This window comes from Acinonyx jubatus, chromosome X, assembly GCF_027475565.1.
Source record: "Acinonyx jubatus isolate Ajub_Pintada_27869175 chromosome X, VMU_Ajub_asm_v1.0, whole genome shotgun sequence".
Classification (NCBI taxonomy): Eukaryota; Metazoa; Chordata; class Mammalia; order Carnivora; family Felidae; genus Acinonyx; species Acinonyx jubatus.
The window spans coordinates 64,426,883-64,449,527 of record NC_069389.1 but is presented as its reverse complement, the minus strand read 5'-3'; the positions used below and the strand labels follow the sequence as shown (position 1 = coordinate 64,449,527).

General features: G+C 38.7%; 1 protein-coding gene across 3 annotated transcripts in view; it reads right to left on the bottom strand.

Annotated features, from left to right (window-relative positions):
- The window catches only part of SH3BGRL (SH3 domain binding glutamate rich protein like), an 84,311-nt gene that overhangs the window by 25,793 nt on the left and 35,873 nt on the right, over positions 1–22,645 (bottom strand). The window contains exon 1 of one of the 3 annotated variants that reach the window (XM_027053730.2): positions 1,408–1,537. The exons of the other annotated variants lie outside the window; for them this stretch is intronic. Within the exon in view, the coding sequence (XP_026909531.1) occupies positions 1,408–1,410 (3 nt within the window). The 5' untranslated portion in view covers positions 1,411–1,537. Of the gene's footprint in view, positions 1–1,407; positions 1,538–22,645 lie in introns of those variants that run through there. 3 annotated transcript variants of the gene reach the window in all.

Genomic DNA, 22,645 nt, shown 5'->3' with positions numbered 1-22,645 from the left:
TGATACAAGTAAAAATAAAATAAAATAGATATTATTTATGGTCTCAAGAAATTTATAAATTATAATCATAGGATTATAAATTCCATACTAGCAGATAATTTAAGCAATGGAAACTAGCCAGCCCTTAATCAAAGTCTGGCCTCTTTCTGCTGGATGGAAGTGGGTGTATTAGGGCTGGGGTAATAAGGGCAAACAAAAGGACAGACTTCACTTTAGGGTTTGCTAACAATGGGCTGCAGAATTTTATATGAACTAGGTTCCTGTATGCATTGCACCAAGTGTAATCTAACTCCAAAGTTTGATATAATAATTATTACTTATTAAGGTTTTTTATGGGCCAGGCATTATACTAAGCCCTTTACATCCTTATCTTTTTTTCACATGCTTATTTTGTTTCCACAACAGTGTTATGAGGCAGCTGCTATTATTTTCATTCCATATTCACAGATGAAGGAACTAATGCTCAAATGGATTAGAAACTTTCTTCAAAGCACACACTTGCCCAAGATTTGTATGAGTGAAAAGCACCACTTAAATACTAAGCATGATGAATAACAAAATAATGCACTACCACACTTGTTATCTCATACTAATTATACTGTCAACTTAATGATGGCTCTTTGAGTGAAGAGATGGTTCATATATTTTGTATCATTCTTACTTCCAAAGCTTGGCCTAAACTAAGAGCAATAAAACCATTGATTGTTTCAAAGGTTTTATACACAGGGTAGATTTTTCTAAATAATCCCTTTAATCCTTTCCCACTCTGAAGTTCTGTGATAATGAAACAAACATGGCACAAGTAGTAAAGCCGTTACGGAACTTTAAGACTTGATAAGACAAAGTTACAGTGAAGAAGCTGTTATTCATATGAACCCAGTGCCTTTATATATATATATATAAAGTTCTCCATTTAAAACTGTCACATATTTGAACAAATAAAATGTGAAGTTAAGAACATTCCGAAGTGCTTCCACAAAAGTGTCAGTGACTTGTGGCCATAGGTAGCTACAGGAAATTAGTGCTAAGGGTGAAATAGGGTAACAGGTATTTTAGACTGTTCTGGTTGCTTTGGGAATGCCATTAAAGCAAAAACTTTGCTTGACACAAATCACATTGTTATAATCAAATATCAAAGCTAAATATTTGTGACAAGTGCGAGTTTAACATATGTGGATCTTATGTTCCAAAATAATTCAGACTAAGTTTGCACTAAGAATTTAACAATAAACTATAGCAATAAACTATCAATCTATTCCAGCCTCCACTTCCCTGCTCCAACCACTTATCATTATCAAGCTCAGTACAAAGAGATTTCAATCTTCTTTAGGGGAATTTTATTAGAATAAAGGAAATTTGGCATATGAAGAGGTATTTTATAGTTAGCAAAAATGTTCTCTAACTCACCATCTCTTTATGCAACAAATTCTGGCCGTAAGGAAACTTAATTACACAAATGACGGCTTCTTCCTAAAGCCACACTTCCTGCAAATGCTACAGGGCTTCTAATTCTGGTCAGACAGATTCTCCAGGCAGCCTTGCCATATAAGGATAAGCAAAAACACAGAAATCCTCCAACAGGCTAATGTAAGGTCACAGGGCAGGCATATGAAAACCAAATATGGTAGCTAAATTCTCTAGCTCACAACAGATACTTAAAAAAAAGGGGGGGGGCTGTAACCACCAACTCCAAACTATCAGTACTTGAATCATAAAAAACTAAATAATCTGTTCTTATTACTGTAGCAGATGACAAATATGAGCCAATATACTGGGTACTACATTAGCTCCATCTTTTTATTCTTTTCCTTTTCAACTATAAGAAAAGCTACTGTGAAATGTGCTGCCAACATGGACACATTCAACAACAGGGTATTGCATCTGAAGAAATAAATTAATTAAATCTGTCCCTGTACAGAAACTAATGTAGATTTCTGAAGTATCTCATGTGAATAGCTTTTGCCCCATTGTAGGGGAAGGCACTGTATTGCACTATGACCAAGAAAAATATCCATGTAAGTGACATCCTTTGGTACTAAGGATAAGTCCTGAGGAAATCCTTTTCCTCACTTGAACTCCAGGATAGAACAACATCTTGAGATCTGGTCCATGGCCATAAAGAAAAGATAATTTCCCCTTTGCCCTACCAAAACCACTACAGCAGTAATAGCAACAGTTAAGATACTGTCTGTCCAGTGATCATAGAATTTCAATTAGAATTATATGCCTTTACAATTTTGAAGGCTGATTAATTCAGTTAAAGTCAAATAAAATTAGAAGCATTTTGAGAGTGTGCATCAAAAGCCATGGAAACATTCATGTTCCTTGATCCAGTAATATCACTTCTGAATTCCTAGTTTAAGTAAATAATGCAAAAGAGGATAGAACTTGTGCCTAAAGAGTTTATGCAATGTTTTGGTGTGTTTTTATTGTTGTTGTCATTTATTTATTTTTTTAGCAGTGGAAGATTAAAAATTGCCTGCATCAAACTATTTGGACTTGGTTAAGTAAACAATAGTGTGATCATTCAAAAGATTGCTGAGTACAATTGAAACTGACCACTGTATGATTATGTAGCAACAAGGAAAAACACTTATGATATAAACAGTGAAAAAAGAAGTCTAGAGAATCATGTATTTGCTATGAATCCAACTTGTGACAAGGAAAACTGTGTTTTTTAAATATCAGATAGGAATTCAAACACAATTATTATTACCTCTTATACAGATAGTAGGAGTGCTATCTCTTTACAACTTGCTCAGGAGACTGAGTGGTGTTAGGATCATGAGATTATGGGGATTCCCTTGCCAAACTTTTTTAGTGGTGTTATAATGCTTTACACACGTTAAAAAATATTTCAAAAATCAATTTATGTATATAGAGCTCTTAATAAAGGCAGAATAGTATAATGCAAAGACAATAGATTATGGAACTTGTGGCAAACACACTGTCATGGGGCTCCATTATCCTTACCTCCTAGGATTCACTCCCTTGTATAATCCCTTCCCCCGGAGTATGGAAATGAACTGTTTCTTGCTTCCAATTAACAGAATATGGCAAACGTGATGGAATGTAACTCTAGTGATGATATTGTAAGGCTTGACCTTTCTTGCTAACCCACACTAGAGTTTCTATCTCCTTTGTTACATATGAAAAAGCAAGCTGTCATGAGTACTCCAGCCTCAAGGAAATTAATTCTGCCATCAACCATGAGCTTAAAAGTGGATTCTTCCACAGTGGAGCCTCTAGATGACAAACCAGTCCTGGTTGACACCTTGATTTAGGCCTTGTAGAGAACCCAGCTAAGTTATGCCAGATTCCTTGATGCACTGACACTGTGATATAGTAAATGTGTACTGTTTTTAGCTACTAAAATGGTAGTACTTTGTTACATAGCATAGAAAATTAATACAAAACCTGACTGACTTGGGTTTGAATTTGTATCCTACATTTCTTATCTGTGTGACTAAGCAAATTAATTAAATTTTCTGAGTCTCAAATTCCTCATTTATGAGATGAGAGTAATAGCATTCACTTCCAAAAATGATTATAGAAACAAATATAGATGAGAGAAGCAATGTACCTCTCATACTGCCTACAATAAAATAGGCTGGATTGTAAACAGTAAGCTCTTTCATGGATGGAACCTTGTCTATCTTGCTCATCATGTTATCCAGTACCCATTATCATATCTTACCTATAGCAGGTGTTCTATAAATGTGTAACAAGTGAGAAAATAAATAAATAAATAAATAAATAAATAAATAAATAAATGTAAACTCTCAAAGAATGGTAGCTACCTATTTTAAATATTCATAAAGAACCCTTGTTCTCAAGTTATTAAAAACAATGAATTACACCATAGTACATCAATCCTATTACAATACAGTCATTCCAGAGCTATATAGTAAGGGAATGCAGATGAAGAGCGAGGCTCTAGAATCAAACTTATGAATATTGTATTTGCACCATTCAATGTAACTTTTTGATAAGCAGCTATCAATATCAATAGAAATTGCACATGAGGATGATAAATAGGTGTTTAAAGCAAATAGTGTAGTCACTAGGTAGTCACTACCAGACAAATGCTTTGTAAAGTGCTGGGATGACACCTCAACATTCAAAACGTCTAATGACTTCCCTCACTCATTTGCTGGGGCGCTGAGAAGCAAGATGGGCTGTTAAGCACACACACCCAGCAAATGTTTGAGGGGCCACTCAGACTTTAAAGTTCTTCCTAAAAAAAAACCTTAAAAAGATGAAACTGTTTACTGCATCACAGTAAAATTCCAGAAGTGTGTATAGAAAAAGTGTCAAAGTAAGAAATTTTATCTGATAATATCCATAAAAATGTCCTTCTAATGTAAGAGAGTCTAATAGAAAGTTGTCTGACGGTTATATATTGCCAAACAATACATTTCTTGAGTCTTAGAGTAAATTTTCATTCAAAACATCCTGCCAAGGATGCTCAGCTGATGCAGTGGGTAGAGCATGTGACTCTTGATATTGGGGTCATGAGTTCAAGCCCCATGTTGGACAGAGAGCTTACTTAAAAAAAAATTTCCTGCCAAATTATAAAACTGCTCTTTTTCTTATATTAGTTACTTTATCTAGTATCTATTAAACTGCTCCAAATGTGAAATAATTACCACTCCCAAATGACAGATAAATCTGAAGCAGTAGAAAAAATTCCAAGGTTAAGTCAATCTGAACCACGAACCCTATACCCATGACACTTAGCTAGTGTTCACTATAAAAGTCCACCAACATTTAATTCCTTTAAAAGGGGAAGGCCATGGGGCTCCTGGGTGGCTCAGTTGGTTAGGCGACTGACTTCGGTTCAAGTCATGATCTCACAGTTCATGATCTCAAGCCCCACATCAGGCTCTGTGCTGACAGCTTAGAGCCTGGAGCCTACTTCAGATTCTGTGTCTTCCTTCTCTCTACCCCTCCCCTGCTCACGCTCTGTGTCTCTCTGTCTCTCAATAATAAATAAATGTTAAAAAAATTTTTAAAAAGGAAATATACCAAAAAAAATGTGAAACAATGAGTAACGAAGTCACTGAATTAATCTATGTAAGCCCCCCAAAATCATTCTATGAAGAAGACCAATAATACTCCCAAATAAAAAGACACTTGCAAATTCTCATGAATGCAATTCCTAATAACTCTAGGTTGAAAGAAAATGATTTCTCCACTTCCCTGTACCTTTCCAAAGGTAAAGGTAACTGCTTTTGCATATGTACTACTGCATTTTCAATCAGGTAAAACATCTCTTTGCTGTGACCAAATTCTGTCTCAGTACAGTAAGAATATTTTAAGGCAATGGCTTTTTCAAACTAGAGAGTAGTATTGTGGTGACAACAGAAAAAGAAGGAACAAAATAGAATGATTTAGGAAGGTTTGGTCTATTGCTAATGACATTCAAATAAGAGAATATCTCCATTGTCCACCATCAAATGTGGAAAAAAACACAATATTTTTGCATGTTGTTCAAATTCATGGAAATGGTATAAAATGCCCCCTATAACTTACTCAAATTCAATCTATTTACCCTTAAAAATTACCATTCTATTAAATGCATGATAATAGGACATAGCAAATCTTTGTACACACACAATATCTGAGTGGCTTTCACAAATAATTCTATCATACTTTTAGATCACAGAGTCAGCTATCAAAACAATGAAAATTTTGTATAATTAAACAGCATGGTTTATTAATGTAATATAATCAGACAAATAGGCCTGACTTTATTTTTTTTACACACTGAAAAAAAATACAGCCACCCTCAGTTACAGTCTAATCAAGGTAAAGAATATTTTATTTTATTTTATTTTATTTTACTTGAGAGAGAGAGAGAGCACTCAAGTGGGGTGGAGCAGCAGAGGGAGAGAGACAATTAAAAACATTCTTTTTAATGTTTATTTATTTTTGAGAGAGAGAGAGACAGTGTGAGCATGGGAGGGGCAGAGAGAGAGGGAGACACAGAATCCAAAGCAGGCTCCATGCTCTGAGCTGTCAGCATAGAGCCCGATGTAGGGCTCAAACCATGAGATCATGACCTGAGCCAAAGTCAGAGGCTTAACCAACTGAACCATCCAGGCACCCCAGGAGAGAGAGAGAGAAGCTTAAGCAGGATCCATGCTGAGCCTGCTGACTCAATCCCATGACTCTGGGATCATGACCTGAGCTGAAATCAGGAGTCAGATGCTAAACCAACTGAGTCACCCAGGTACCCCCAAGGTCAAGGATTTTAAGTAGTGTTACACAAACATATGATTATTTCAATATATATTTTTTGCCTTTTTAAAGGAATTTTCAACAATCTTTACAAAGAAATGTATATTATTAAATGTTGTTTAAAAATCTAGAAGTTGCTTATATGACTATTTAAGTTCTCCAGGCTCAATTGGTAGGCAATTCTTTGTCCAATTACCTTCCATACATGTAAAAAGTATGTCCTTGGTCACCCTCTCTGGATCTTCCTGGGAAAATAACTGCTAACCAAATACAGAGATAAGTAAAGAATCCTGGGGGCACCTGAGTGGCTTAGTTGGTTGAGTGTCTGACTTCAGCTCAGGTCATGATCTCGCTGTTCATGGGTTCGAGCCCCACATTGGGCTCTCTGCTGTCAGCAAGAAGCCTGCTTTGGATCCTCTGTCCCTCTCTCTCTCTGTTCCACCTCGCTCACATGCACATGTTTTCTCTCTCTCAAAAATAAATAAACATTAAAAAAAATCTTAGAAAAAAAAATCCTGAAAGGGATTTCCAGTAAGAGAAAAGAAATACCCAACCTACAAGGAAGACAAATAAGTTTAGTAGGAGATCTCGACACAAAAAACCTGGCAGGCCAGAAGGAAGTGGCATTATATATTCAATGTGCTTAATGGGAAAATATGCAGCCAAGAATACTTTATCCAACAAGGTTGTCATTCAGAAAAGAAGGACAGATAATGAATTTCCCAGGGAGTTGGTGACCACTAAACCAGTCCTGCAAGAAATATTAAAGCGGACTCTTTGAGTGGGAAAAAAAGACCAAAAGCAACAAAGACTAGAAAGAAACAGAGAAAAATCTCCAGGAACAGCGAATTTACAGGTAATACAATGGCACTTAATTCTTATCTATCAATAATTACTATCGACGTAAATGGAATAAATGCCCCCAATACATAGGATATCAGCATGGATAATAAAAAAAAACAAGACTCATATAATATGCTGCTTAAAAGAGACTCATTTTGGACCTAAAGTCACCTCCAGATTGAAAGTCAGGGGATGGAGAATCATCGATCATGCTAACGGATGCCAAAAAAAAAAAAAAAATGTGAGACAGGAAACCACCAAAATCCTAGAGGAGAACACAGGCAGCAACCTCTTTGACCTCTGCTGTAGCAAGTTCTTACTAACATGTCTCTTGAGGCAAGGGAAACAAATGCAAAAATGAACTATTGGGAAATTTGGACAAGATGAACAGCTTCAGCACAGCACAGGAAACAATCAACAAAACAAAAGGCCACCTCTGGAATGGGAGAAGATATTTGCAAATGACATATTAAAGGATTAGTATCCACATTCTATAAAGAAGTTATCAAAAAAAGTTATGCACACCCAAAAAATATAAGTAATCCAGATAAGAAATGGGCAGAAGACAAGAGTAGACATTTTTCCAAAGACATAGATGGCTAACAGACACATGAAAAGATGCTCAACATCACTCATCATCAGGGAATATGAATCAAAACCATGAGATGCTACACCACACTTTTCTAAATGGCTAACATCAATAACACAGGTAACAACAGACGTTGGCAAGGATGTGGAGAAAGGGGAACACTTTTGCACTGTTGGTGGGAATGCAAACTGATGTAGCCACTCTGGAAAACAGGATGGTGTTTCCTCAGAAAGTTGAAGATAGAACTACCCTACAGCCCAGCAATTGCACTACTAGGCATTTACACAAAGGATACAAAAGGATACAAAACCATTGATTTGAAGGGGTATATGTACCCCAACGTTTATAGCAGCAGCATCAAAAATAGGCAAGTTACAAAAAGAACTCAAATATCCATTGACTGATGAATGGATAAAGAAGATGTGGTGTGTGTGTGTGTGTGTGTGTGTGTTTAGTAATATTATTCAGCCTTAAAAAAGAATGAAATCCTGAAATTTGCATCAATATGGATAGGGTAGAGAGTATAATGCTAAATGAAATAAATCAGTCAGAGAAAGACAAATACCATATGATTTCACTCACATATGTCATTTAAGAAACAAAACAGATGAACATAGGGGAAGGGAGGAAAAGAGAGAGTGAAGCAAACCATAAGAGACTTTAACTATAGAGAACAGAGGGTTGATATGGAGGGGATGGGTGGGGGGATGGGCTAAAGGGTGATGGGTATTAAGGAGTGTACTGTTGTGATGAGCATTGAATGTTATATGTAAGTGATGAATCACTAGATTCTACAACTGGGACCAATTTTGCTATATATGTTAACTAACTAGAATTTAAATAAAAACTTGAAAAAGAAAGAAAACAACTGCTAACCATATCCAGCTGATGATGAATCCCTAGAATAATCTTTACACCTAAAGGGCAGCCTATGACTTCAGAAAGCAAACACAAAAACAAAAGAGTAAATAAAGCCCTTTCAGACTACATTAGCGGTGGTGTGTTTTTTTTTCCCCTTTAGTTTGTGAAGTGATAATATTTCATTAGGAAATTAAACACTTTCCTTTTAAAAAAATTTAATGTTTATTTTTGAGAGAGAGAGCAGGGGAGGAACAGAGAGAAAGGGAGACACAGAATCTGCAGTGGGCTCAAGATTCCAAGATGTTAGCACAGAGTCTGACGTGGGGCTTGAACTCACAAACTTGGAGATCATGACCTGATCTGAAGTCAAAGGCTTAACTGACTGAGCCATCCAGGTGCCCTTAAACACTTTCCTTTTAAGAGAGTATGGCAACGTAGAGAATTCTGTATCTTGGCCAAAACAAATTCATTTGCCATAGGAAAAAATAACTAGACTGAAGTCTTAGCTGACCAGTGTGCCCCAGGTGAACATTCCGGAGAAAACTATGAATGTATTCCCAGACTCGAGCCAATAAACCATATTCCAAACTGACCAGCTGAGAATAATGGTTATATGTTACCTAATTAGTTAAGTAAGACCAGGATCAAATGGTCCAAGAAGTTAACCAATAGTAAACTAAGGTTGCTAAACAAAATCGGCTTGGGCCATGCAGTTCTGTGGGTTTATTAGTGAGTTTCTGTGCAATTTAATTGCTACCATTGTTATTTGGATTATGACCGTCAAGAACAGCATGAACAGCAATAAAAACTACTGTCAAGAATTGTGAAAGATCTGATATTTTTATCCTACTTGCACACTAACAGATAAGCCTGCCATAGTTTTAAGAATGGTGGCAGAAAACATGAGACTTCTCCATCACAACAAGAGTAGTATCCAAAGTATCAGCATGTTCTTTTACCTTTTCCCTGTTCCTTAATTCCTTTATGGTGACACAGGAAGCCATGTTAGGGAACCCAGGTATTTTATACAGAGCCATACACAAATCTTCCCTTTGGTTTAGGGAGAGACACTGTCATCTTTCAAGGCAGGTTTTATCCTTGAAAAGATAATACAGAACAATGGTAGTCAGTGCCTTTGCTCACAAGATGTGCAGAAATGCAAGAAACTAATGGAGAACTGTCTGCCCACATCTACTATTTACAACTGATTTGGCTTTATAAGGTTCTCAACTCTTCTAGGTTTCTGAAAAGGAAGCTAATCTGAACATCAAACGTACTTTTGCCTGATGAAATCCTATCATTTCACATGATTGAAAAGAAAATTGTGGGAGTTAAGTTGTATAGAAATTCTATTAAAAACAGAAATCATGGATTATTCAAGAATTCATCAAGCCAGACTAAACTCTTCTTCCCCCAGGGATAATACACTCATCAGCAGTCCCTCATAAGTTAGGTTGCTTATGTGTAAAATCAATTCTTGTGACCAATGTTACATCTTTAACTTCTCTAATTCAAAACCCAAATATCCATATGTGTGCCAAAACACAAAAAGTAAATCATGACCTCATTTTGAAGTCTAAACAAGCTGCAAAGCATTTATTCTCTCTGTAAACATGCTTTTGCCTTATTTTCATCCTGATTTAGGAAATTATTTGTTGAAATAAATCTAATAATAGTCAAGTTTAAAAGAGAAAAAAAAACCTGGCAGTTATCACTACAGAATTCTTATGAAAGTAAAGTCTATGAAAAAAGGACTGTAATGCCAATGTTACTACTAAAATGTTATATGAACAGAATTGCTTTTATAGTTTGTTTTAATTTTAATCAATATTACAAGTAAGCATATGGCATAGGGAATAAAATTGCAAAAGTTAAAATATTCATTTTACCTTATGATTTTTAAAAGTACTTCATTTCTGGAACAGCTGGGTGGCTCAGTTGGTTGAGCGTCTGACTCTTGGTTTCAGCTCAGGTCATGATCTCACAGTTTCGTGAGTTTGAGCCCCACATCTGGCTCTGTTATTGCAGAGCCTGCTTGGGATTCTCTCTCTCTCTCTCTCTCTCTCTCTCTCTCTCTCTCTCTCTCCCCCTCTGGCCCTCTCCCATTCATGTTATCTCTCTCTCTAAATAAATAAATACACATTAAAAAACATTGATGGACCTTTTAAAACATCTGCATCATATATGTCAATGATTCTTCATCATAGAATCCTGCACTTTTTAACAGCTTGAAGACTCACAAACATTTAAGTGACTAGTTTTGTAGGGCAACAGGGAATAATATAAAAATATTCCCAGCCTTCCAAAATGTGTGGAATTACATACTTCTTGGAATAAAAACAAGTAAAATGGTGAAAAATAAAGAGATTCATTGCTATGTTGTACTTAATTAAAAGATTTTTTAATTAACATTTTTTTGTCTATTTTCTTCAGTCTATGCTCATATATTGGTAATGAAATCCACCCTTCCTCCCAATCCTGTAGATGAATTCCTGTTTCACTGCTTAGCTCTTTGGGGAGCATAATAGGACAAAATACTATTTCTGTTTGAAAAATTTTAAGACACTAAATTCAATTTCCACACTTAAGTAAAATATTTATGATAGCTATGTATTTTTAAAGTTATTTATTTATTTTGAGAGAGAGAGAGAGAGAGAGAGAGCAAGTGGGGGAGGGTCAGAGAGATAGGAAGAGAGAAAGAATCCCAAGCAGGCTCCACACCATCAGCACAGAGCCCATTCTCACAAACCCTGAGATCATGACTGGCCAAGATCAAGAGTCAGAGGCTTAACTGACTGAGCCACTCAGGTGCCTCATGATACTTATATACTTTTAAATACTTACACCATGTGCTAAATATTACACTAAGCACTTTAATTGCATTATCTCATTTTAATGGGTCAGAAAACAGTTAACCTTTTCCAAGAAGACACAGCTAGAAAACAGTAGAGCAGAGATTCAAAGTAAGCAGCATTTTTTTTTCTAGTTTCAAGTTTTTGTTTAAATTCTAGTTAGTTAACATGCAGTGTAATATTAGTTTCAGGAGTAGAATTTAGTGATTCATCACTTGCATACAACACCCAGTATAAGTGGCTTTTAATTATTTTTTAAATTGAGGTATAGTTGACATAATATTTTATTAGTTTCAAGTGTACAATATAGTAATTTGACATTTATATACATTACAAAATGCTCACCAGGATAAGTGTAGTTATCAGCTTAATTATTAATAATAGATGAAATAATTTCAGATATTAATTAGTTGATATACATTATCAGTTATCAAAGTGAAAGATTACTTCCAAAATACAAAGTAGACAAGTGTAAAGGAACTAAATAAATCCTAATTAATGGACTAGTCTCTTAAAACAAATGATCTCATTTAATTAAAAGATGATGCTGACAATAATATGGGACCACTGGTAAAAAGCGGGACATTGTTGATGCGGTTTTGGAGTGGTGGTGGGGATCTGGAGCCAATGGCTAAGAAAGAATTCTTGAGACATCTTTGGTGCAAAAAAGTGATTTTATTAAAGCACAGGGACAGGACCTGTGGACAGAAAGAGCTGAACTGGGGTTGTGAACTGGTTATATACTATGGAGTTGGAGGAGGTAAAGGCAAAAGAGAGGTTTCCAAAAGGACTTTCATACGCTAAAGAGGACTCATAAGATACTGGAGGCCTAGCTATTGTCAAGCTAAGTTTTTTTTTTTTTTTCCTCTAGCAAAGTATTAACATTAAGACAGTAGGGAGTTCCTGGAGGAATGTTTTACTCTGCCTATCTCAAGTATTTGTCAATGGGTTGCAGGTTATAAAGAAATTTAATTTTACCTACCATTTCTTTCTCACTTTTACTCCCCACATCACTATGGAGGGGAGGGTGATATTAGGGCTCCAGGAAACTGAGTCTATAGGTTTCTGAAGATTAGGTTATTGATAAGATTGCCTTTTTCTTATAATTTACTAAGACATTTGTAAAGTGATGGAGACTCATGTCCTACATGACTGTGATCTCTAACAGATAACCTTTGGTTTCTCCCTTTCCTTTGTTCTTGGGCTGCCAGAAGTGCCTGAGAAATGTCACACATATCCCACCTGGGGAGGGGGGGGGCGTGCTGGCTTGTGCTTTGCCCTCAGTTTGTCTTTGTCTCCCTCATCATTGTAAATGAAGGCAGACCTTCCACATATATGTGTATCATATAAATGTGTATGTGTTGTGTATATCTGAGAAGCAAAAGGTGAAATAAGGATCAGAGAGAGTAAAGATGATGAGTTATGTTTTAAATGAATTGAGCTATAAGTCCTCTATAGGGAGGAGAAATCAACCCATGAGTATGACAACAGAAAGTGCTATCTGAACAAACAACCAAAGGAAAAAAAAAAAAACAAAACTAAGCACAGCAAAACAAGATGATAAATTCAGTAAATGCTATCTTTACAAGTGAAGACGCTTTTTATATATTTTTTCAATGTTTTATTTATTTTTGAGCGACAGAAAGAGACAGGGCAGGAGTGGGGGAAGGTCAGAGAGTGAGGAAGACACAGAATCTGAAGCAGGATCCAGGCTCCAAGCTGTCAGCACAGAGCCTGACGTGGGGCTCAAACCCACAAATTGTGAGATCATGACCTGATCGGAAGTCAGATGCTTAACCAACTGAGCCACCCAGGCGCCTGAGGCTTTTGTTTATGATAAACATATAATGGCTATTCACAGTAAGTAAAATTGGTAAATTAGTGCACTGTGCTTCTCTTTTGTTTCCTACTCCTACGGTTCACTGTTAATATAAATGCTTTTGTCTTTGTAGAGCTGTTACCACATCATCAATGCAGGCTTGCTAATCCTAATAGCCCTTGTGTGGAAAAAAGACTAATATATATATATATATATATATATATATATATATATATATATATACACACACACACACACACACAAACATTTACATACAAGTTTTGTTATCCCTACTAGATTACAATCTCCTCAAAAGGCAGTTCCCACATCTGATTTGTGTTTGTGTCCCTCAGAATACCAGAATGCTTCACACATTGTGGGTATTCAATAAATATATTTTTAAATGTTTATTTACTTTTGAGAGAGAGAGAGAGAGAGAGAGAGCAGGGGAGGGACAGAGAGAGAAGGAGACAGAGGATCCAAAGCAGGTTCTGTGCTGACAGAAGAGAGCCCTACATGGGGCTCCAACCCATGAAACCCACAAAACCCAAGATCACAAACCGAGCCGAAGCAGATACTTAACTGACTGAGCCACCCAGGAGCCCCTTCACTAAATATTTTTAGGTAAAGGCCCCTTCAACACAGAAGACCTTATTTAAATCACAATGCATTGCTGGAGAAGTGAATAAAGTACACCAAAGATGGCCGATGGGGCTAAAATAAACTCTGGTCTCTAGCTTAGAGACCCCTCCTCTGGGTTCTTCTTCCTTTGTTTGCTGCTCACGCAAACCCCCCCCCCCCAAATATATGGAAGCTGACGACTATAATTTACCCTCCCCACTTGCATTTGGTGTTCAGATCTTTGGAGAAATGGTCTCCTCTGAGCCCACCTGTGTTAAATAAATCTCCAATCCACCAAGATCTCTGAGTGCCGCTTGTTTTTTCTGCCAGCGTTCCAGCCTGATTCCACAAGATATTTGGTTCCCTGACCAGAAAACCCAACCGCGCGGGCCCATTGTTGCCACTGGCTTGGGAAAGGGAAAATGGTGAGGCGGTGACAGAATGAGGGATTGCAAGGGAGAGGGCAAGTCCTGCTTGAATTTCAGCAGTCTCCCGCTCAGGTGCCTCAGGCCGGCCCCTGCTCCACCATTCCCGCTGGACTCGAGGAAACTTGGCAGGTGAGGACCTGGACCTGAGGTCAGAACCATTATGGCTGGGGCCCAATCTAGTCAGGCCCACTCACAAGAGTGGAAGAGGGACCTGATCACTCCCTGAGACTTCAGAAGTCTCACAGGTAGGAATTCTATGGGAGGGAATGTAATAACCTCTGGTGTGTATGTGAATGTGAATGTGAATGTGCTACTTGGTCTAGCCTGCCTGCCAAATACGATTCTGTGGCTCCACAGGTGGGTGCCCTTGGGGTCCCCAGGGGCTCACGGAGTCTGAATGGGCCCATCTGAAATTCCATGATGGATGACACAAGGTCTGTGGCAGCATCAGAGTGGTTTCTGATCATGAGTCGCAGGGCTGGGACTGCTGTGGCTGAGCATTGCCTGGGTTCCTTCGGGACACAGACAGGAGGGCATCTGTCTGGTCTCCTCATTGGAGGGGGTGCCCCTGTCCCTCTGTCTTTGCAACTCCACCTGGTGGGAGCATTGTGGGGTCAGGACAGAGCAAGGAGGGGGTTTTTGGGAGACTGTGGAATTGCGATAGCCCCTGGCACATTGGGGACCCTATATGAGTTGGAATGGTCCACTTTTGGTGTGGGGGAGCCTCTGGGGGAACCTTGGATGTCCCAATGGTCTGCTGCATCTGGCATATTGTCTGCAGAGACCCAGGTCACCCTGATCAATGTCCATGCATCGACTCCTGGCTTGAAATTGCCCCAAATCCTCTGCCTTGGGTGCAATTCATCCATAGTAAGAAGAGCCAGGCTAAGGTTTTAGCCACTTTATCCGGAAACTCACCCAGGGAACCAAAGAAGCGACCCACCACTCTCCTAGTGTTCTGCCTCCTCATGACTCATTAGGCTCCCTCCCCCTCCCCTGAGCTTGAAACTCCTCCCCCCTCTGTCGCACCACCTCCACCGCCCATTTCTCCTCCCCTTCTGGGCCTGGAGAACCCTCCCCCACAAGGACCAGATGCCAGATTGTGCCCTAGGCCATTCGCAGGCACTCTCCAGATGCCGGTCCACATCCGCTGGTACCAAGAGGCTCTCTGGGGGATCAGAGCAGGGGCTGAGAAGGCCATAAATATGCCCAGAAGCAAGGGGATTCCCCTCCCCCCGGGGATTATTATAAGAAACTATGTGAGGCTTACACCCTGTTTGCTCCAGAGGCACAAAAGAGCCATGACAAAAGGACAGAGAAGGTCTAGCCACCAGAACCTCCTTAGCAAGGGGTCAATGAACCTACTGCAAGGGGAAAGGACATTAAAAAGAATAAGTGTCCCAACCAGGGAAAGTCCCCAAACCCCAGCTGATATCAGGAGGAACCTTGAGAAGGGGACCTTATTGGTCTAGCCAATATAGAATCAGACTAAAAGGGGACACTGACTCTCTCCCTGTTCCTCGGCCTAATAGATGTGAAGGATTTTACCTCATATCCCAGGTTAATGGCTATAATTAGAGCCAACTGTGGTTAGTCTACCCTGGGACAGGGACTTTAAGGAATATTCCCAAGCAGTTGCTGCTTATACCTTCCCCTCCCCCTCATGTTTCTGCACCAACTTGGGTGTGGTCCTGTTCCATCCGCAATGTCTCAGGCACCGTTGGTTCCTCCTCCCACCCTCCAAGTCAAGGAGCAAAGTGCGCCCCCCTTAGACCACCCATTTCAGATATCTCCACTGGTGCTCCAAATGAAAATTGACAATGGGGAAAAACTGACTTTTACGTGGACGCAGGTGAAACATATTCGATGTTTAAACTAATTTAAGTTTATTGGACCTGTCTTTAAAGTTATCAGCAAAGGTCAAATAAGCTCATGTTATCTCTTTTGCAATTTGTTAATGATAGTTATTTTTTCTGTCTCAAAGTTTTCATGGGTAATTAAGATAACTTTCAAGGTCCTTGATAACCTGAAACTTTCCAGATAGGATGGAATGCTAAAGCTTTGATTACTGAACATAGGTTTGTGTTTTCAACTTCTTATTGCTGAGAAATTAAGGCTATTCGGACCTATTGGAAAACACGCTTTGTACTTAATTGGTTCATGAATTTACCATTTAAAAAATTCTGATGTAAACACCTCTTAGTTGATTACTGAATCCTCAATTGGAGACTAAGGTTTCCTAAGAGTTAAAATTCTGCTAAGTGTACTTAAGACTGATAAAAATAAAGAAAAGCAACCCTGTATGTAGGAAAGTAGGAGGTATATAAGAAAGATATAAAGAATGGAAATACAGTTTTGTTGAGGGTAGAAGAAAGTAATTTTGTCCTAAATGAGACTGGTTATTTGGAGAGAAATGGTTTTGGGACAAAATTTGAAGGCAAAAGAAGGTTGTAGAAGGTTGAGATGAATGGAATTTTAAAAGTACACTGGTATAAGGTTGAAATTCTGCTTTTCTCTCTGCTCAAATGACAAAGTTTTCTTGAACTGTTGATCTGCTCTTGATAAGACAATGCAAACAAAGGTCTGTCCTCTGGGAAAATCAAAGTTTTAGGTTTCATCTTTATCAGGTCTTTGATTACTTAGTTAAAACTTCTCAATGTTAAAGCTAGGTTTTGATAACAACTATATAATGCTATACATTCACCTTTGGGATCTTTTATTGCCACTTTGGTTGAATAAATAAAAGTTTAAGATTTGTAATGATCTGTAATCCTATTTAGGATGCACTTATGACTTCCTGGGGTTTCAACAAACTTCTCAGGATTTAAATGTTAAATGAAGTCTTCTTGACCAAGTAGGCCCTTTTATTTGGGATGCTAAGTTACTTGGAAAAGCACTGTCATACAATGGTAAACCTTAGGTTATATTGCACAGGTAAATGTTGTAACTGCCCAAATATATGCAATTCATAAAGTTTTAATGAACTGCCCAAATATATGCAATTCATAGAGTTTTAATGTGTTGATATAAGGTCATCACAATATTCTGATTACTTGAAATGTTATGTGTCACAGAGATAACCGAATTTCTTTGTCAACTGCATCATAATGAACTCTCATCAGATCTTTAATGATGTTTATTTTGAGATTTTGTCATTTATAATCATTCTTATTCTCTCACAAAACATGTTTCTCCTTCAAGAAGATTTATAAAAAGGACTTGAGGACAAATGCAGGTATTCGACATCTTTAAGATTAATACTAAAATGGGTAAGAATTTCCAGAACTAAAAAACTGCATTCAAATTGAAGAAGAATTAGGAACATGGGATTAAATGAACTGAGGAAGATTATAGTTTTGTGATTCTTGTTGAAAATATTGCTGGTTCTCATGGGGCACCTGGGTGGAGCAGTCGGTTAAGCGTCCGACTTCAGCCAGGTCACGATCTCGCCATCCGGGAGTTCGAGCCCCGCGTCAGGCTCTGGGCTGATGGCTCAGAGCCTGGAGCCTGTTTCTGATTCTGTGTCTCCCTCTCTCTCTGCCCCTCCCCCGTTCATGCTCTGTCTCTCTCTGTCCCAAAAATAAATAAACGTTGAAAAAAAAATTAAAAAAAAAAAAGAAAATATTGCTGGTTCTCTAACATTTCCTCTTCCAGATTAAGGAAACTGTCTCTTAGATATCTATGATATACAAAAATGTCATAAAGTATTCATTTGTAAACTGAAGCATTTACCTTTTCTCTCTACATAATTCCCCTGAAATTCAAAAACTCTCAATGAGTATTCTTTCCTTCATGGCAATTAAAATTGTTTGCATAAGTTCAATAAGAATCTGTTCATCTGGTAACAGGTCACCGTTGGAAATACTGGTTATTTTACCAAGGCTTTGACTGCAATAACATAATTGAGGATGACATTCATAGACTCAGATATGACCACACAGCTTTAAGGAACCAGAGTTGGCTTTATAAAACATGGAGCCATAAAGCTCCTTGGAAATGTTGGCCTGGTGCCTTGCTTACAGAGTTCCCAGCAGCCTCACCAGGTGAGTAAAGAAGGTCACTTCCTGGCAGGTGCAAAACCTCAGGATATCTTGAGGACCTCATGAAGAGGAATTCGCCAAATTCTACAGGCACTGCAGGCCTGTATGATGGCAAGTATTTGGCTTGGCTTCTGGCCTGGAGAGGCTACTAAAAGTTCAACCCGGAGATTCATTATAAAAGGTTCCAGCAAAGCAAACTTTAAAAGATCCTCATGATCAATCATTATTCTTGCTGAGCCAGATTTGTTAAGACTGGGTTTATTCTACAAATGCAAATGCATTGGTTTCAATTTGGCTATCTCTGGAAAGCAGGAATTTTTAGAGAGAACAACTATGTTTCAACAATGCACTGTTATGGATGTTAAATTCTACTTATCATTGTCTTTAAATGTTTGTTGTTTGCCTAGACTAGACAACTTGAGGTAAACTCCAGAAAAATTATCACAGTATTTCATGTATAGGCAATCTTCTCTGCTTGTGATTCTATGGGGATAATAATAAGACCCCATGGGCATACGATTATTTAAACAACTGGAAAACAGGATGGATCTCTAAATATGCAAACCATATCTTCCTTAAACCTCATCTGACAGCTACCAGAAACCCACCCCTTTCGAAGACTTGGAGATGGAATTTACAGATATGCAACCAATAGAGAATTCATTTTCAGGTATCACCCCATGGGTCCATCACTCCAGAGCTAAGAAGGCAAACTCAGAGTAACCTCAACCTGGCAAAGTGATCCAGATCCAGTCAACCCGCTTAAGCTGACCCTCAAAAAGACACTGGCCTCTGAGATCCCCAGCCCTGTTCCAGCCACACCCCAGAAACTGGCTGGCCTGTGCACGGCAGAAGCCAGAGGAATCAAGCCCCTGGGCGTGAACCTAGCCCAGGGGTTTGGATGCAATTCTGCCAGCCCTTGCCTCTTACTGGTGTCATAGCCCTGATCTTACTTCTTACTGTTGGGCTGATAGAGACTGCACCAACAAGCTGGACATGGGACAAAAGATGCATGCTGGGTCTCACATACCTCCTCTGGATGAGAGGATTATTAAATATTTCCTGTATATTATGATAACCTCTCTCACCCTCACAACTGCCACTTACCCACTTTGCCCCCAGGATTGTTATATGACAATAAGGGGATCAAGGGCATTCAGCACCTTCACCTCCCTCCACAAAGATTGCTACAAGGGAAAACACCCACTCTCTGTCAGTCACCCGGTACCCCAAGAACTAAGTATTGGACCATAGAGATAACCCAAAATATCAGGAACCCATGTCACAACAAGGGCCTCCAGAGAGGGAAGTGAGCTTGCTACACTTACCTTCCTCAATGGGGGAAATCTCAGATGGGGGAGGGGTGCAAGACAGTGCCCTTCAAAGGTTATAAAGGATACCCAGGACAGGGTAATAGAAGCCATAAAGGCGACCACTCCCCCAGAAGCCTACCAGGGTTTGAATCTTTCAGCCCTCAGTGAGATGCTTACCAATTCCCCACTCCAGCATTGGGCCAACACTACTCTACAAGTCCTCCATACAATAGATAATCACACCCAAACCTGCTGGATGTGCTTGCCCTTCAGCCAGAGGGCTTACTTAGCCACTCCTATCCCTTTGACCTTGGAAGCTCCTGAAAATCTCAAACCCAACACCTCTGTCTTAATTAGACCCCTGGCCACTGGGATCCATCTCACAAATGCCAACAATCTAATCTTTACAGTCCCTGAAGTTATGAATGGTACCTCTCTATGTGGAAGAAATATAACCTTAAAGAGTAATACAACCCTATGTTCAACCCCTGGGGTGTTCTATCTGTGTTCTAATTCAGCCTACCAATGCTTAGAGGCCAACTGGACTCAGATATGTTATTCTGTCTTCCAAACCCCAGAGATATCCGTATACACTGAAGATAAGTTCCTAACAGCCTTTAGCCCCAAGTCCCAGGCTAAACGGGAAATCCTGCTACCCATTCTGATAGGAGCAGGAATTGCAACAGGAATAGGAGCCGGAATAGGGGGCATAGGTTCATCCATAGGACTATACCATAGACTATCTCAAGAGCTAAATGAAGACATGGAATGGGTGGCAGATTCTCTGGTAACCTTACAAAGCCAAATAAACTCTCTGGCGTCAATGACCCTCCAAAATAGGTGAGCCCTTGACCTCCTCACTTCAGAAAAAGGAGGGACTTGCATCTTTCTGGGGGAGGAATGTTGCTATTTTGTAAACCAGTCAGGAATAGTTACAACTAAGGTTAAGGAACTCAAGAAAAGAATTCAATATAGACAATAGGAAAATATCAATCAATGAAAAGGATGCGATCTCACAGATTGGGCATCCTGGCTTCCTGACCTGGTGGGGCCCCTCCTCTCCATAATTTTACTTCTATCCATCAGTCCCTGTATACTGAATGCTGTGGTACATTTTATTGAAAACACTGTTCCTCACCAAACTACAGCACACGTATCTTAGCCTTCTGAGAGTACCAACCTGTAAAACTGAAAGGTGATGCCTACTAAAAGTTTTTTTCTAAAAGGCATCAAAGGGGGGAATGTTGGAGAAGTGAATAAAGTATGCCAAAGATGGCTGATGGGGCTAAAATTGACTCTGGTCTCTGGCTTAGAGACCCCTCCTCTGGGTTCTTCTTCCTTTGTTTGCTGAGCACGCGAAACCCCCCACAGATATGGAATCTGACAACTATAAATTACCCTCCCCACTTGCATTTGGTGCTCAGATCTTTCAAGAAATGGTCCCCTCTGAGCCGGCCGGTGTTAAATAAATCTCGGATCCACCATGATAGCCGAGTGCCGCTTGGTTTTTCTGCCAGCGTTCCAGCCTGGTTCCATAACAGCATCACTTTGATGGTTCTTGTCATGAGAATACTAACTGGATTTATTCTATTGGCACTGTAACCACTGTAAAAGTAGTTAGTAGTAGTATTTTTATCTTTCAGTCAAAACCTGTTTTGATCCAATTCCAAACAAGAAAACAAAGAACTTGAGAAAAGCAGAATAAATGAATTCTCAGTCCCAAAAACTAAGCCAGAAAAGAGGCAGGCAAAGAGATAAAGTAAATAAAAATGCTTTATAAGCATGTCTGACTCTTCCCAGGTTTTTATCTTCCTCTCCCCAACTTCTAAAACATCTTGTTTGTAGACATTAAATAATCTTTCTTAAAGCTGTTAACCAAATACTTTATACACGAGCCACTAGAAGATCTATTTAGAATTGGTTAAAGTTCAAAGATGACTATATATGTACAACTGTTTTTTGTGCCCTGCCTGTATAGTTTGAGAAGGTAAACAAGTCAAAAATGAAAAATACACCCTGTGGCAACAAGCATGAATTTACATGCCGTATATAGGCACAATATCCAAAAGTTCATAAAAGATGAGGCTCAATTAGGGGCGCCTGGGTGGCTCAGTTGGTTAAGCCTCCGACTTCGCTCAGGTCATGATCTCACGGTCCGTGGGTTCGAGCCCCGCGTTGGGCTCTGGGCTGATGGCTCAGAGCCTGGACCCTGTTTTGGATTCTGTGTCTCCCTCTTTCTCTGACCTTCCCCTATTCATGCTCTCTCTCTGTCTGTCTCAAAAATAAATAAATGTTAAAAAAAAATAAAAAAAAAAGATGAGCTCAATTAAAATATTCATGGAAATGTGCACTGTTGTTCAACATTTTAAAGTTAGGTGGTGTCTTACTACTTACTGGTCAGCAGAGATCGCTACCTGAACATAGTCCCAAATAAAGATGACCTGTCTGATCCTGTAATTTATAAGTGTCCTTTCACCAATCCTTTTCCTTAGCTTTCTCTTCCACTTTTTTTTTTTTTTTTTGTATGTGTTTCATAAAGAGTTGTAAGGATCTACATAGTAAAGGCACATATATCAGATACAAGGATTTTAGAAGTCAGGATGGAAAATCAATTGGGCAGATAAAAATGATTCTATAAAAAAAGACTGAATGGATTAATGCATACATGTGCTAAAAACAATGTCTGATACACATTAAGTAATTCATGTTAGTTTTTGTTATTACTGATATTATTATTTCCGTAGGTGAGGGAAGTGGTATTGGTGTATCGGTAATACTGGTGTATTTTGACTCAACTTTGAGTCAAAAAACTAGGTTCAAAATAATAGATATATGATCACAAGCAAGTCATTTAAATTTTCTGGGCCTCACTCAGTGTCCTAATGTCCGAAAGAGTGACATTAGTACTTATGCTCATAAGTTATTAGGAGTATTAATGTGAAATATAATATATGTGAAAAGACTTTATAAATATAATAAGGATTTAATTCAATAAAATTTCTTGACTTTTCTCCCACTACTGTACTTCTCCCTTGA